At 45.1% G+C, this 16,421-nt stretch overlaps 1 protein-coding gene across 3 annotated transcripts; it reads left to right on the top strand.

Annotated features, from left to right (window-relative positions):
• The first annotated feature begins 20 nt into the window (after positions 1–20).
• Positions 21–14,586, top strand: MON1A (MON1 homolog A, secretory trafficking associated). Of its 3 annotated transcripts, none has more exons than XM_083490841.1 (6): positions 21–546; positions 6,145–6,315; positions 8,604–9,071; positions 10,936–11,701; positions 12,640–12,787; positions 13,223–14,586. In XM_083490841.1, the coding sequence occupies exons 2-6, from the start codon at positions 6,192–6,194 to the stop codon at positions 13,361–13,363; spliced, it is 1,647 nt and encodes a 548-aa protein (XP_083346967.1). In that variant the 5' UTR covers positions 21–546; positions 6,145–6,191; the 3' UTR covers positions 13,364–14,586. The 3 variants fall into 3 exon arrangements, with proteins under 3 accessions (XP_083346967.1, XP_083346965.1, XP_083346966.1); XM_083490839.1 differs by having other exon boundaries at positions 23–546; positions 6,171–6,315; XM_083490840.1 differs by lacking the exon at positions 21–546 and adding an exon at positions 4,786–5,378 and having other exon boundaries at positions 6,171–6,315.
• Positions 14,587–16,421: the final 1,835 nt, after the last annotated feature.

Raw genomic sequence — 16,421 nt, 5'->3', positions numbered from 1 at the left:
GAGGCTGTCATAAAGATTCAAGATAGAATGCATGTAGAGTGCTTTGAACTAAGTGATACTTAAATCACTCCTATTTTTATCATCAAACACAGAACCAAGGTTTCCTATGTTGAGAGAAAGCTTAAATCTTCACAGATTTTCACATCAAGGCAGATGTGCATCAACCAGAAGTCTCTTCCATTCTCTGTGGAGATCGTATTTTGTCCACTGAAACACCGTAACTGCAGAGTTTGGAACTACATTCCCCAAGATGCACTGGGACTTGTGGCCCAGAAAGTGACCTTTGAAAGGAAAAGTAGGTAGTGCACTGTACCTTCCTGGCTATAGCTGGCGAGGGCAGACTCAGCTGGCTAGACTGGGAAGCATGCCTGTGACTGTGCAGCATCAGAGTCTTCAGAGGAGATAGCAGCATACAGAACCCCCTCTCCTCTTCCCCTGGAGGCTCACGCTCTTCCCTTTCTGCTTAGACATCACCGGCAAGGCAGCTGCAGAAGCAGACACTCACTGGCGCTTTCCACTCCTCTGCAGGCTGTTCCTGTCAAAGCTGTAAGTATCCTTTGTGTGCTGCTAGACCAAACAGGAAGGCACATACAGGGGCTGGGCCTGTGGATTTCTTTCTTCAGCCTTGCATATATTCCACGTTCTTTGAGCAACATCAATGGCCCGCTGTGGAATCGGGGAAACTGAAATTCTTCCAAACTGGATTTTGCACAAATCCGGCTGCTGTACTACCAAAGCCAACGACGATAAGGTTCCTCAGGAAACCAGAAGCAAAGGAACCAGAGTGGTTTGGGATCACACTGTGCTCCCTAGGAGATTCTTCTCCGACAGAGAGAGACAGCCCAGGAGGAAATGTAGCAAAAGTAAAAGTCAGGGACATTTCTTGAGAAGGGCTGGCTATGTCCCCATACTTAAATTGTGTGCTGGTGCTCTCAGTGTGGCTTAGAAGTTGTACAAAAGCATAAATAATTATTTGATTTAGAGCAATGTGCTGGTCTGAATGTCTGTCCGCAGAGCAATTAACTCTACCAAGTAGCAGCAGATCAAACCTGTGGCCCTGTGTGCCTCCTCATCCTAGAGCAAAAGGCTGTAATACGGATATCAAAATGCCTATGTTTCGCTTTACAGCTGCAAAAGCACTTTATAACCATTATCATGCTGATACCTTTTATTGTTATAAATGGCCATTATTGTCATTGTATAGGGAAACTACTGAGCCTGAAAGAAGAGTAGCTTGTCCAAGTCCACACACTCAGTCTGTACTCTGTAGCAGTGTGAGAAACTCCAATATATATGCTCAGCACCAAATGGCTCCTTAAACCAGGGTTACAGTTGCCAAAACGGAATGCCTAGTTGCCATTTTGGGGCTAGGCGGCTCAAAAGTTGTATTTTTCAATACATTTGTACCTCAGGTTACATACACTTCAGGTTACATACGCTTCAGGTTACATATGCTTCAGGTTACAGACTCCGCTAACCCAGAAATAGTGCTTCAGGTTAATAACTTTGCTTCAGGATAAGAACAGAAATCGGGCTCCGGCGGCGCGGCGACAGTCCCCATTAGCTAAAGTGGTGCTTCAGGTTAAGAACAGTTTCAGGTTAAGAACAGATCTCCGGAACGAATTAAGTACTTAACCCGAGGTACCACTGTATGACTTTTTGGTTCCTGTAATTCATTCTGATTGTGCAGATAAAATATCATGGATCGAATTCTACAGGATGTGTTGCCAGTGTGTGAAAACAGACCAGGTCCAAGGATCCCCAGGCATGCACCTCCAGATGGTGGAGACATCAAGTGCCATCCTGGCACCCGGGCATCTTCACTTGATCGCAAGTGACCGATAGCCAGGTGCAAAATGCACCTGGCAGATTTCAAATGCTGCTCTGTAGCAATGGTAAGAACAGAACTCAGGTCTCCCAGGTCTTTGTGGGTGAATGGCAGCTCACCCAGGAGAAAGTAAAGCCAGTGTTGTGTAGTTGGAGTGTGAGACTAGAGCCAGGGAGGTCCAGTTTAAACCACAAACTCACTGGGTTTGTGAGTTTAGTCACAGTCAACCACAAACTCACTGTGTGACCTTGGGCCAGTCACTATCTCTCAGCTTAACCAACCTCCCAGGGTTGTGATGAGGATTAAAGAGGAGAGAATATCATGTGTGTTGCACTGAGAACCTTGGGAGGCAAAATGGAATAAAACTGGGTGTGTGTCTTAGCTTGCCCATGTTGATAACAAAATCTGGATGGATGGGCAGGTTCTCACCACCACCCCAAGTCTGGCCAGTTGGGGACCATTTGTTTTGTGCTACATAAGACAGTGAGTTTCTTTTATGTAAAGAAAAAAAGTTTGATGCAACTGGGGATACAATTTGGGGTGATCCAAACGTCTTGGAATAGAGACGGATTGTTTCCTCTCATCTCTGTCCTGTTGAAATAAACATTTTGGTAATTTCTAAATAAGGAGTTAGTTGGCCTGATAAAATGTTAGGGCTTGATTAATTACAGTTTATAGAATCTCAAACTTGCAAGCTCTTCAAGGTTGTTAAGAAATAATCATAAGCTACAATTATCTTAATTAGTGGTCTGCTGAAGGTACTTCAGCTCATCAGTAAATTTTATTGTTTGGTTGTATGTTTTTATATTGTTGTAATTTGCTGTGATCTTTACGTGTATCTTTATGATACAGTGGTATATAAATATTTTTATAAATAAATAAATTAAGCTGCAGGCCGTCCAAAACCACCCTCTGAAAGATGTGTCATGGGACCTAATTGCAGAATGTAGGTAAAACACACCTAGGGACTTTGGAGGAATTCCTAGCTCCTGGTATCTCTTCACTATGCTTCTCACACATCACCCAGAGTTATTGTATGGAATAATACTTCCTCTCTAAAAAGAGACAAACATCTGTCATATGATTTATCTGATAGACCAGAGGGGAACCTCTGACCTCTAGATGATGTTGCATTCCAGCTCCCAGCAGCCACCGCTAGCATGGTTAATAGCCAGGATTGATGGGAGTCACTGGTTCTGCTTTTTCTTTTCTTTTTTTGTAAGAATGGAGTTCTCTTGTCTAATACAGGAATAGGGAACCAGATGTTGCTAACCTATGACTTGTTCCCTATTCCTGGGTTAAACCACAAAAGCCCAATTTCTAACAAAAAACACAGAACCCGTGACTTTTCCACCATACTAATACATGCAGATTAAGTATGTATTCTGAACCAAACACCTATTAAATAGTTGCTCTTTTCATTTGCTGAATTTTGTGTTGCTCTGTTTTGCCAAGAACTTTTTTAATGTAGCTATTTGTTTTTAATATATATTGTGTATATTATTTTATCTTTCTCTGTATGTCATTAAATATTTTAAACCTTGCTAGATTTTAGTAAAATTCATGCTTAAATTTCCATTGTATTTTACTCAAATTCTTTAATATGTTATCTTTCATTAAAGCCTATTAGCATTTAAGCTAGTTGTATTTTGGTTTTTGTTGTTTAGCAGTGTTTCCTCGGGCCAAGCATCACTTCAAAGCGTACAGCTGGCTATGCGCCATTGGTTTGCAGACCTAGAATTCTGAAATAGCATGCAGTCCAAACCTTTGCATGTTTATTCAGAAGTAAATTCTACTGAAATTGCTGGGTCTTACTTCCAAATATATGCATAGGATTGCACAAATTTGTGCTGAAAATTTACATTGCTGCACAAGGGAAAAAAGCAAACCAGTCACAAAAGCAGGTGGGGTAATGGCTCAAGTCAGTTAACCATTGTTCCAGGAAGATGGATGAGAGAGCAGGAGAAAGGGACAAGGTGGTAAGGAAACAGATCAGCTTAACTCATACTAACAGTCAAGTACAAATTTAGTTCTGGATTTCCATTTCTACCTATTTTTTTAATCTTGTTTAGTGGGAATTTCCCCCCTCTTTTAAAAGCAATGCAGTTGAAATTAAATTCAGTTCAGCACTGATCTATAATAACTTTATTAATTTTGTTAACCACTTGCAGATCCTGTGCACCTTGACTCAGAAATAATTTCCACTGTGTTCATTGGGATTAACACCCAGAAAAAGTGTGTCAGATGGGAGCATGAGTTTATTCAAGCTGTAATCCTATAATAATAATAATAATAGGATTATTTATACCCTGTCCATCTGGCTGGGTTTCCCCAGCCAATCCTATACTTGCTTACCTAGGAGTAAGAACCATTGAACTCTGTATCACTTATTTCACAGTACATAGGTTTAGGTTGCACTCAGCGGCGTAGCGTGGGTTGTCAGCACCTGGGGCAAGTAATTTGCGCCCCTTAACCCGGGGCAAGGCAAGTAATTTGCGCCCCCTAACCTGCCGCGTCAGGTGATCTGAGGTGAGTTGCCGCTGGCGCTGCCGCCCAAACGACGCCGCTTGCCCGGAGGAGGAGGGCAGAGAGGCGAGGAAAATGCAACATGGCCCAGCAGCTGCAGCAGCGGTGGCGGCGGGGCTGTGAGGAGGGGCTGCCTGGTGCGCCCTCCGCGGCCCTTACGCGCGGGGACCATGGCGAGCGCTGAGAGCCGCTGCCAGCTCGTCGGTTCCGTGAGACATGGGGCTCTGCTACAGCCTGCGCCCGAGGCTCTTCGGCAACTCCGGAGGCGGCGAGCGCACCCCCCCAGATGTTGCGGCCGGTGCGGCCGGCCCCCCTTGCACCCCCCACGCTACGCCACTGGTTGCACTGTAACAAGTTAGCTCAGCAGATCCCAAAGTCTTGTGGTAGATGACAGAGATTAAAAATAAGTAACTACAAGGGACGTATGTTAAAATAAAATAAACACCCTGCTGCCAACCAACTTAACATAAACACTCATCTTCATACATGGCTCTTTTTTTTACATCATCAGGAGGTGAAAATTCCCCAGTGTGTAAAGTTCTTCAACATGCTATGGATAGCAAGGTATCTGGGATGGAACAAAAAAGGGTGTTCAGTGCTACCAGCTCTTACCATTTAATTTATTTCATTATGTGCCTAGATGTTTGAAGACTAAAAGCATGCAGCTTGTAACCAATTCTGCTTTAATTGAAATAACCAGAATGTCTTTCCCATCCTGTGTGTGCCGTCAAAAGTTTGAAAATATGGAAGTCGTGTGCTTTGATAGCTGTGAAACCTAAAGGCAAATGAAAGAACCCATTTTCATTTGCTTTTGAGTCTTTTTGTGATTTGTCCACCTAATCTCATAAGGATTTGACTCCTCCGTTATCATTTGATTTTAACAACCACAGGCAAACACTGATGGGACATGGTTGACATTTAACCAATCAATATGAAAAAGACACATTTTTATTGAGCTGGTGTTAACATGAGGAGTCTCTTGCAGAAACAGACTGTTCATCAGTAAGGAGAGATATATAACTGAGTACATTACCAAACCCTCCTGCGCTTCACGGTTTCAAATAAAAAAATTATTCTGTACATATGATACTTTAATTGTCCTGTGAAGAAGGACCACTGCCCCTGCTTCCTGTTCGATTGTTACACATTGCAGGAAAAGACTGGCCATTTTACTACGGGATCAACAGATCTAGCCATCCCTACCAGTGGCGTAGCGTGGGGGGTGCAGGGGGGGCCGGCCGCACCGGGCGCAACATCTGGGGGTTAGGGTTAGGGTGCGCAAATCCACGGGTTAGGGGGCGCAAATTACTTGCCTTGCCCCGGGTGCTGACAACCCACGCTACGCCACTGATCCCTACCAAACACTTGAATCATGTGGTTTTCGTGCCGTTGCTGTTGAAACATCTGTCCCCATTGCTTGCTGGCCAGAGCCATACTTCCAGGTCTTGAGAGCATTGTTGAGTTCAAATATCTGCTCAGCCATGGATTCAGAGGGTGGTTTTTGGGCAAGCCACTGTATCTTAGCCTCCCTTCTCCATTTGTAAAGTGAAAATGATAGTAACTTTTCTCATAGGGAGGTGCTGAGAAGAAACAAACACTGCACTACGCAGTTAGAAAATGCTCACTCTATATGGGATAACTATGGTGTAATTAAACCCAAAGCATTTCCAGGCTGACTTCCTGCTTCATATAAATCGGATGCTATGGAGGTGCTCCAATGCACTTGTTTTGTCACTCAGGTTAGGTAACTGCATAAGATTTGCACTGCTTTGGGGAATAAAAGCTCGCAGGTCTTTTTTTGTTTGCTTGTTTGCAGGTCCCCACAAGCTTCCAAGGGATGGCTGCTGATGTTCACAAGAAGGATGGAGATGTGCCCAATGGCTCATTGGTCCCATGCGACAGAAAGCAGGCTGAGAGGTCAGAGAGTCCTACCCCAGGTCTCATGCAGGGAACAGAACCAGGTAGGTGTGGGCAGAGCAATTTAGAGGGGGCTGGGGAGGGCGAAGCAAAGGAAGAGGGACCACCCAATCCAAAGCTTTGCCAGGCAGGTGGGGCTGTTCTCTGTCCCACTCCCCTTTATTTGGGGCCAGTGTTTTAGCGCTTTCCCCTCCCACGACACCTGTTTCTGCCAGTTCCACAGTTGGCAAGCTTACAGTGGAGTGGCAATGCAAAAGGGTGCTGTGTTTAATCTACAATTTTCTTTGTGCACCGCTTATACTGTGTTCCCCCTGCTATTTCCTGTGCACTCACTGCCTTTTCAGTACTGGGTTTTTAATCTGTGTTCACACGAAATTATCCAAATGCATGTTATCCTGTACTTGGTTATAAAATTCTACTCTTCAATGCATTGTTTCTCAAGCTTCACACCTCTTGCGAATACCTCTTCCGCTCCCTGGTGTGAACAGAAACAAATTGACACTAAGGAAGCTGTGCTGATGTGAACAGCTAGGGAGGCAAGAGGTGTGAAATGCACCAGGGGGGAAATCAACATCACTATGCTCTAATCTAAGGGATGGGTAGGCAAACTAAGACCTGGGGGCTGGATCCGGCCCAATCGCCTTCTAAATCCGGCCTGCAGATGGTCCGGGAATCAGCGTGTTTTTACATGAGTAGAATGTGTCCTTTTATTTAAAATGTACATCTGGGATATTTGTGGGGCGTAGGAATTCGTTCATTTCCCCCCACCCCAGAAAAATATAGTCTGCCCCCCCCCAAGGTCTGAGGGACAGTGGACCGGCCCACAGCTGAAAAGGTTTGCTGACCCCTGTAGTCTAAGGGGGTAATGGGAACACACCTTTAGAGACCTCTTTGATTAAGTGGTTTATAAGTCTCCTACTTTTTAAGCTGAGCCGGAATTTGGTTTAAAATTGGAAATTCGTATTCAAATCTATTTTCAATCAAGTATACATCATATACACAAAAACATTTTTTCTGTGATTTGGGCTCTTCTCTGCCTGCTGATCTCTCCACCCCACTTCCCAAAATTGTTATGAACTTATAGTCAGGCACCATTATCTGATCAACTCTGTGGACTGACAAAAAAAAAAAAATCTCCAGCCAACAGCGCTCATCTGAGGCTGGCATAAACACAGACTGGGTCATAATGACAAAACCAGAAGCTGTTGACCTGTTCCTTAGGCAGCATTTCCTGACCGCCCACACCTTATGCCAGCAATAATAAATGTCATATTCCCTTGATCAAAACAAGGAGAGGATACAAAACAGAACTAACTAAATTCTGCACTGCTGGAAAGCAAGAGGTAATCCAGAACAGTTGTTGTCATTCGTCTGTCTCGAGAGAAGAGGCACCACTGGGGGTAAAGTGAAACCGTTGTTGAGTTACAGTGCCTACAGTGACTGTGGAGACCGATATGGGAGAGACATGTTTTGTTGCAGCTGGGACAGATGAAAGCATCTGGTTTTGCTGTTACAGATGCACCAAGGTGTTTCTTCTGTCTGCACAGAACAGGATATAGACCAATAGACCTGTTGCAGGTTCAACATGGCTGTATGGTGAGAATAAACCTGTCTGAGGCCAGCTTTGTAATCAACAAGTAGCCAATCCCAAACATGCTTACTTCGCAATGTAAATTCCACTTATTGATGGGACTTACTCCAAGAAAGTGCTCCTAGGAGTACATCTTTAACCTGCATGTACTTTTCAGCTGCTTGTGGATAATTGTTTTCTCATTTCTTTCTTTGTAAAACTACTACAAAAGGCTCAGTGAAGCAGTTCCTTTGTGATAGATAGTGAATGTACCTAAAGAATGCACATGCTCTGCTTTAGTATGGAAGATAATGAATATCATATACTTAGATGGGAGTCAAAGGGTTTCAGGTACAAGGACCTCAATTTCCTGCTATCCCGCAGTGCAGTTACCACATCAAAATGTTAAAATGAAAGGCCCTGTGTGTTCTAAAGAAAGCTGTAGAATTGGAGTTCTTTCTGAGGAGCATTCATTATGGATTAGGAAGCATGCATGCTATTTAACCAAAGGATATTTCCTTACAGCATGGCACAACCATTGCAATCTGCGGTTTTCAGCTTGTAACCCACTAGATGAGGAGCACAGGAACAAAAACTCTGGCATAAGGTTAAGTACAATGTTGGGAGATTTTTGCCATCGTATGTGTCTTGTGGGCATTTATGAGTTTTCCTACTCACTCTTTGATGATGCCATTGTTGTAGCTTTTTATCTGCTCCTTCCAGGGAGTAACTCAGTATTTGTTCTGGCATGTTGTTTACAAGGGGCAGGCCAGGAGGGAGCCATGTTTGTTCATGCCAAGTCCTATGAAGACCTGACCAGCACCGAGAATCAGGATGCGACTCCCCAGAGCCCGGAGGAAAGCGAAGAGCGCCAAGGTGAGCAGGCAAAGATGGAGGAGATCAGCAAGGACTTCAGCGAACTGAGCACCCAGCTCACTGGCATAGCCCTGGATTTGGAGGAAGAGATAAGGCACAGCAAAGAAGACAAGTTGGAGCTCTCGCCGCAGGCCTCGCGCCGAGACTCTGTGCTGTCTGGGAAGGAGGAAGAAGATGTGACCATGGATGCCTGGCGCATGCACCAGAAGCATGTCTTTGTTCTGAGTGAGGCAGGCAAGCCGGTGTATTCCCGCTATGGGTCTGAAGAGGCACTATCCAGCACCATGGGGGTGATGATGGCTCTGGTGTCCTTCCTTGAAGCACAGAAGAATTCCATCAGGTCTATTCATGCAGGTACTTAGGAGTCACACTGACAGGGTTTCTTCCCAAGAGACCGCTATCTTACCATTTTGAAAAGAACCTGAGAAACAGGAGCAAGGAGTGCGAATGATCTTTCCCCAGGATAGCCCCCTGCCAGAGTAGCATGGGGACATGTTTTTATTATGCTCCTTTCTAACCCAGCAGCTTTAGGAAATATGAGATGTCATCGAATATCCGATTGCCAGTCCCAGCTTGTACACAGAATAATCAGAAGAGAACAATATGCCGTTTTCACATTCCGTTTAGAAAATGCTTCAAAACTAAGCCAGAGAAGGAAGCTATAGATTTATTTGAAAGGCAAGTCTCAAGCCCAAGTGTAGTAAAAATGATTATCTAAATCAATGTTTGGTGAAGAGAGCCTTTCCAGACTGCTACCTATGGATGTTGATAACCATGTTGACAGTGCTGCAGTCTCTGGGATGGGGAATCTACATGTAGAGACCAGTCAAAGGCAATATTCTATAAGTAAAGGTAAAGGGAGCCCTGACCATTAGCTCCAGTTGCGGACGACTCTGGGGTTGCGCCGCTTATCTCGCTTTACTGGCCAGCGTTTGTCCACAGACAGCTTCCGGGTCATGTGGCCAGCATGACTAAGCCGCTTCTGGTGAACCAGAGCAGCACACAGAAACGCTGTTTACCTTCCCGCTGGAGCACTACCTATTTATCTACTTGCATTTGACGTGCTCTTGGACTGCTAGGTTGGCAGGAACAGGGACTGAGCAACGAGAGCTCACCCTGTCGCAGGGATTCAAACCGCTGACCTTCTGATCGGCAAGTCCTAGGCTCAGTGGTTTAGACCACAGTGCCACCCGCGTCCCTATTCTATAGGTATGCGTCCTTAAATCCTGACAATCACTGCCCTAACCATTAGCAATTACCTTAGATGCTCTCCCTGCCTTCTTTTATTGTTTTCTTACCCCTAATTCTCATTGAGCAGGGAAACCCAAGCTTGGACCATATCATTTTAAATTGCTGATGGGGATCACAAAAAATGCATGCATGTTAAATACACATGCGCATGCGCACGCACACGCACGCACGTGCACACACACACCAGAGAGAAGGCTAGGTTAGAACCCTTCTCCATGACGTCTAGGGTTTTTCTTTTATGTATAGGAACTTTTTTTAGTAGAGTAGCTGTCAGTCACACGAACCCTCACCTGCAATCTGAAGTAGTAGAGCTCAGATGCAAATTGACTAACCTGGTGAGAAGTAGATATTTAAGAATGGGAAGTCACTCTATGAAGTTAAAATATGATCCCCTGGTAAAGATGGTTTCCTTATGCCATAGCAAGGCAACCTTGCTAACTGCATACACGATAGACTTCTGTATTTCCTATTCTTTGTTAGGTTTTAAACACTGGGTTTCCAGGAGAGTGTAGGCTTTTTATCACACTGTTTCAAGGAAATTTGCTTTTTAAGGAAATTGATTTTCTTCCCTCCATCTATAATAAGGTTAGGGAACTAAGTCTGGCCAATGGGCTGGAGTCTTCCTTGCCCCACTTGACATGGGCCAACTTTGAAAGGCGGGTGGGACTTCTCACCTGTCAATCATCTGACATCATTATGGCATCAGGTGACAACTTGAAAGGGGCTTGCTGCAGACTGTGGGATAGGTGGGAGTGGCTTGTGGAAAACAGACTCCAAGACCAAATTAGGACCCCTGCCAAGCCTAGTTAGGCCTGCAGGCCAGAGATTCCCCCACAAGTGATCTATGGATTCAGAGTTGCCTCAAAAGAACCATAGCTCCTTTGTGTTCAGGACTTCCCACTGTGTTCTAAAGAAACTGATGTGCTTCTTCTCGCTTTCTCCCTCCCCATCCTTGCCTTCTTGGCAGATGGGTACAAGGTGGTGTTTGTGCGCAGGAGCCCCCTGGTGCTGGTTGCTGTGGCTCAGACACGGCAGTCAGAACAAGAAATTGCTCAGGAGCTTCTTTATATCTACTACCAGATCCTTAGTCTCTTGACGTGGACCCAGCTCAGCCGTATCTTCCAGCAGAAGCAGAACTATGACCTGAGGAGGCTGCTGGCAGGCTCCGAGCGCATCACGGACAACTTGCTAGACCTGATGGCGAGGGACCCGAGCTTTCTGATGGGGGCTGCACGTTGCCTCCCTATGGCTGCTGGAGTCAGGGATGCTGTGAGCTCCTGCCTCCAGCAAGCCAAAGCTAAAAGCCTGGTCTTCTCCATCCTCTTATCCAAGAACCAGCTGGTATCTCTAGTGAGAAAAAAGGACCAGTTCCTGCATCCGATTGACCTTCACTTACTCTTCAACCTCATCAGTTCATCCTCCTCATTTAGAGAAGGAGAAGCCTGGACTCCCATCTGCCTGCCCAAGTTCAACTCCAGCGGTTTCTTCCATGCTCACATTTCCTACTTGGCGCAGGACACGGATTTGTGTCTCCTTCTGATCTCCACTGACCGTGAGGACTTCTTCACAGCGTCTGACTGCAAGCGCAGGTTCCAGGAACGGCTGAAGAAGCGCGGTGTTTATCATGCCCTTGTGGAGGCGCTGTGCACTCCTTTCTACACTGTCTCCCAGGTGGGAATCCCAGACCTCCGACACTTCATCTACAAATCGAAGAGCTCAGGACTCTTCACCAGGTGAGAAGCTGTTTTGGGTCGCATCTTTCTTTCAACTCATAAATATTAGCTGATGCTTTGCTAAGTGGCAAGGGTGAGTGGGATTTATCTATTTATTTAAAAGCATTTCTAAATGACTTAAGTGTTAAAAGATATCTAAGTGATATATGAAATGCAACACAGAAACAATAGGACAGAATTGTAAAAACAGAGTTGTAGGCAATGTTAGTCATTCACAGAGTGGACCCATTGAAATTAATGGACAGAGTAACTCTGAGTAAAAGTTGCTTGGATACAACCCAGAGATACAGAATAAAAAAAACCCCAGTATTATAAAAACAGGAATTCAGTACAGGGCCCAATTTTATGGGTCAGGGAAAGGGCCTATTTTGTATTGTTTTAATTTTGCTTTAAATATATTTGCTGTTTGGGAGGGTTTGCTGGTTTTGTGCCTTAAAGACGATTGTGTAGAAGGCGATCAAAAAAATTAATAATAATAATAATAATAATAATAATAATAATAATAATCAAGGGCAGGTGGTCTTTCAGGTAACCTTGTTCTGACTGGTCTACCCTTCTCTGTGGCACAGTAGTCAATACCAGTCAGGATGGCCTCCATGTTTAGCTTTGGGGCGCCAAGCTACTACAGAGCTCATAGGATGCATAACATATCGCTGCGACACTGCATGGCCCACTGGCTTTACCTCTAGAATCAAAAGTGAGTCCAGACTTTGAACTGCAAGAATTCTGCTTCGGTGACAGCTCATCTGATAACCAGGAATACATTTAGCTAGTTCCTTAGCTCTGTCTTCTGCCCCAGATCTTTTTCTTTCTGAACTTGTTTCTGAATTTCTGAATAGTTTTCCTTTTGTCCTATGAAAAGAAGCTATTCTGCTGTAGTCCATTTTCATTTCCATTCATGACGAGAGGTTTAACTAAGGGGAAATTTATTTTTCCAGCCCAGAGATTGATGCTCCCTACATCACTGAGGAGGAAAAAGAGAGACTTCTGGGATTGTATCAGTACTTACACAGCCGGGCCCATAATTCTTCCCGTCCTCTGAGCTACATCTATTACACTGGATCTAATGAAAATCTCCTGGCTTGGGTAAGTTACACCTCAGCGGAAAACCTGGGGCTGTAACTGGATGTACTAGCTTATTATCTAGGTTCATCAATTTAGAATTATAAGATCAGAAATGGATGCTAGCTTGTATTGCAACAAATGCTTTGTTTTTTGTACATTTGCTCTTTGCGGGTCTGTCCTCTGGGTACATTTCCCAATGCCCATTAACTTAATCTTTAAAAATTGCATGGTAAGTGTGATGGATAAAAGAGCATGCAAGATTTAAAGCAGCAAATAATTCACATCAGATTTCTTCTCATTTCTTCTTATTAACATCCTCTCTCACCAACAACATCTGAACCAGTGAAAAATACCAAAACCTCAATCTTGGCAACCACCACGGCAACAATTCTTCTAGAAGAGTGGGCTTGCACTGTTGGCATGTTGTAACGGAGCTTTAACATTTCCTTTCTTCAGGTAACTAGTGCCTTTGAGCTCTACGTATGCTTCAGCCCCCTGGGAACCAAAGCAGCAGCTGTCAGCGCTGTCAACAAACTTATGAGGTGGATCCGCAAGGAAGAAGACCGGCTCTTTATATTAACACCCCAGACTTACTGACTGCTGCGGCCTGTGTCCTCTGCCTGGGGTTCCTCAGTGCCAGTGAATGCCCGAAGGGACGTCCTCTTGCCTCTGGGGAGACTAGACCCTCTCTCAGAGATTCCCTCCCCAACCAGAAATGGGAGGAGGAGGAGAAAAGGTGGGTCTGAGGAGAACAGAGTTTTGTGCCTACAAGGAGCATCTGGGAAGGAGACTTGCATTTCAGTTTGTACTACATTTTAAACATTAACCCTACTGCGTCTGGAACTGAAACATGGATCTTCCTGGCCTTCATCCATGTGATTGCTACCCAAGATGCTCTTCATCCCTGTAATGGTTCTAGGGGTTGCTCGTGCGTAAGCAGGTGCCTATCTCCCCGGCTGGGTGCAAACACCTGGCTGGGTTGCCAAAGTGAACCTTTTTCTGTCCGGACAGCCACTCACCCGTGGCTGACTCAATCGCTGGCAGAATCCGTGAGTGGGCGTTTCTTAAACTTCTTCCAGCAAAGAAGTTCTTTGACGCCTAGTCTCCGCCTACCCTCTCTGCGCGGAAGCCTTCTGCACAGGGAGGGCGTGGGCAACGGAGGACCCCTACTCTCCCCCCTGGTCCCAGGCAAGGAGTCATGAGACCGCCTCGCCACTTCCCCCAGCTGCTCCCCTTCTCCCCTGGTGCTACGCTGATTCTCTTCCCCAGAAGATGGGCTGCTCCTCCCGATCCCTCGATGCTCTCTGGAATCCCTCTGGCTTTCGCTCTCCCCCTCCAGTACTGATGGCAGTTCCCTGACAATCCCAAACATAGAATGTAATTTCTGTCACTTTTTTTTTTTTTAGATTGCCTTAAACCAAATCTTGTCCACATCTCCAGCGTGTGTTTCCCCCTCCTCTCCTAACAAGCTTCTATCAGGCAATTGTTTTCCTATATTGTTGCCCAAGCCAATGCATCAAGGAGTCCAGTGTACTTCATTGCCCATGGCTTCCCTAATCTTTAATGACTTCCCAAATGCCCTCTGTGTCCAACCTGTGCCACGCTGCCTTTCACCTCAAGCAGTGGGTCATCAAAGGAGCACGTACTGGGGAGCAAAGAGAGCATTTTATGAACAGTCTAGCTCCCTGCTGCACAGTTCCCTTTGGAATTGGCTTAGGTCACTGATTCCTTCTAGTTTTTATGCAAGTTCCTAGTTTGCAAAGCTATGATGTATCCACACCTCTGCTGTTATACTCCACATGCTGCCACATAGACAGGGGTGTAGGGGGGGCGGACTACCCCGGGTGTCATCCCGGGGGGGGTGACAAAATCCTCCCTGGGTGGATCGCCACTGCACCGATCACCCCCTTGGGCGGATTGCACCACCCCCAGATGCACGGCATGTGCCCAGATGCACGGCTTTGGGTGCCCAATAGACTTTTCTTTATTAGATTACTCATAATTTCAACCACAAAGGAAAGCTGCAAGTTCAAGGATAGGTGTGGATAATGCAAGACTCTTTTAATTGTTTAACAGTTGTTTAAACTGATCATTTTCAGACTGAGGACGTACCAGAAAAAAATCAAAAGCTCAGATTTTATCCATCCCAAGGACAGAATGATTTACACAAAAAGGCAAAGGTGTTTTCCACATCAAGCTTAAACCACCTTTTTCTTACATCTGTCTGCAATTATATTTTGCATTCTGTCCTTTCGTTAATAACATTCCTACAAGGTGCAAATAGGAAGAGAAAAGACAGAGATGCTTTTTTGGCCTCGTGTTATAGGAATGCTCGGAGGCAATGCAGTCTACTCAGGAGGCAGACTTGCAAATTTCACGGGCGACAAAGGAGCTAAGTTCTACTCCCCATGCCCAACACATCTGTGATGTAACAGGAGATTATTCCCATCCATGGTGAAGCAATCGCATTCCACATACCGTATACACATAATTAAAGAATGCCATGTGCTCCAGGAATAACAAATAGTCTAGTGAAAAGCATACATATGGAAGTGGCAATTGTGCCTGCAGTCCACTCTGTAATTGCTTCATTATAAGAAATGTAGAGACAGATCTGGAGGGAGGCACATGTATAGCTGATATTCTACGCAGCGAGAAACATAGCAAACAACAAAATCAGGAAAGAAGGTGTGGACTACATTTGAGAGGTTTGGGAGAATACAAAGGATTGTGCTTAGGTCTTCCAAGTTCCAAAGTAGATCAGCAAAGAGAATTCTCTCTCTCGGGTTGACCTCTGTAATATGCACAGAGAGAAGAGCATACAGTTATTCTAAAGTCTCATTTACCTCAACCAAATACTGGGCATTATTTATCCGTGGCCATGATCTCAGACGGATAGTAAACCTTTACCTGGGTTGTACCACCTCAGATTGCAGGCGGGGGGGGGGGGGTGTGTGCTCACGTGACCAAACATTCCTTTGTACAAAAGGAATATAACATTTTTGGGCACATGGAGAAATAGCATGTAAGGGAGAAGGCCAGGCTGGACCTCTTCTCCCTGACATCCAGTTTTCCATGTGAATGATGTTTTTTGGAATGATATTCAGTTTTTGCATGCATGCTGCAGTTGTACAGCCCTAGGCCCAAGTTCGCTGTCTCCATGTGACCCCAGGCTAGATGTGAGACTTTGTAGGAACTCAATACTTTAAGCTTGTTTAAGCTTGTGTGAGAGAGGGGGGATGGTGGGGGGAGAGAAGGGTAATGTGACATACCAATAGCAATGTAATTCATTAAAGCAAATGAGCAAAAGCATTGCGTCAACTCCTGTCTCTAAAAGGCTGGGAACACGACAGCCACAGGGTGGCAGCAAAGGGTCGGCAGTGTGAAAGCTTTCTTACTGATCAGGGCAGTGACAACACAAACAAGAAATCGATCCAAATGGAATTTTAAAAATGAACAAATTTCCTGTGCTTACAGTGTGTGAGTCCAAGGTCACATCTTCTGCTACACATGTGAATTAGAAAGTCATATAGTTGCTTTAGATTTCTACAGTTACAATAGCAAAGGTAAAGGAACCCCTGACCATTAGGTCCAGTCGTGACCGACTCTGGGGTTGCGGCGCTCATCTCGCTTTATTGGCCGAGGGAGCTGGCGT

This window comes from Podarcis liolepis, assembly GCF_965112155.1.
Source record: "Podarcis liolepis genome assembly, chromosome: 2".
Taxonomy (NCBI): Eukaryota; Metazoa; Chordata; class Lepidosauria; order Squamata; family Lacertidae; genus Podarcis; species Podarcis liolepis.
This window is presented reverse-complemented; position numbering and strand designations above follow the sequence as displayed.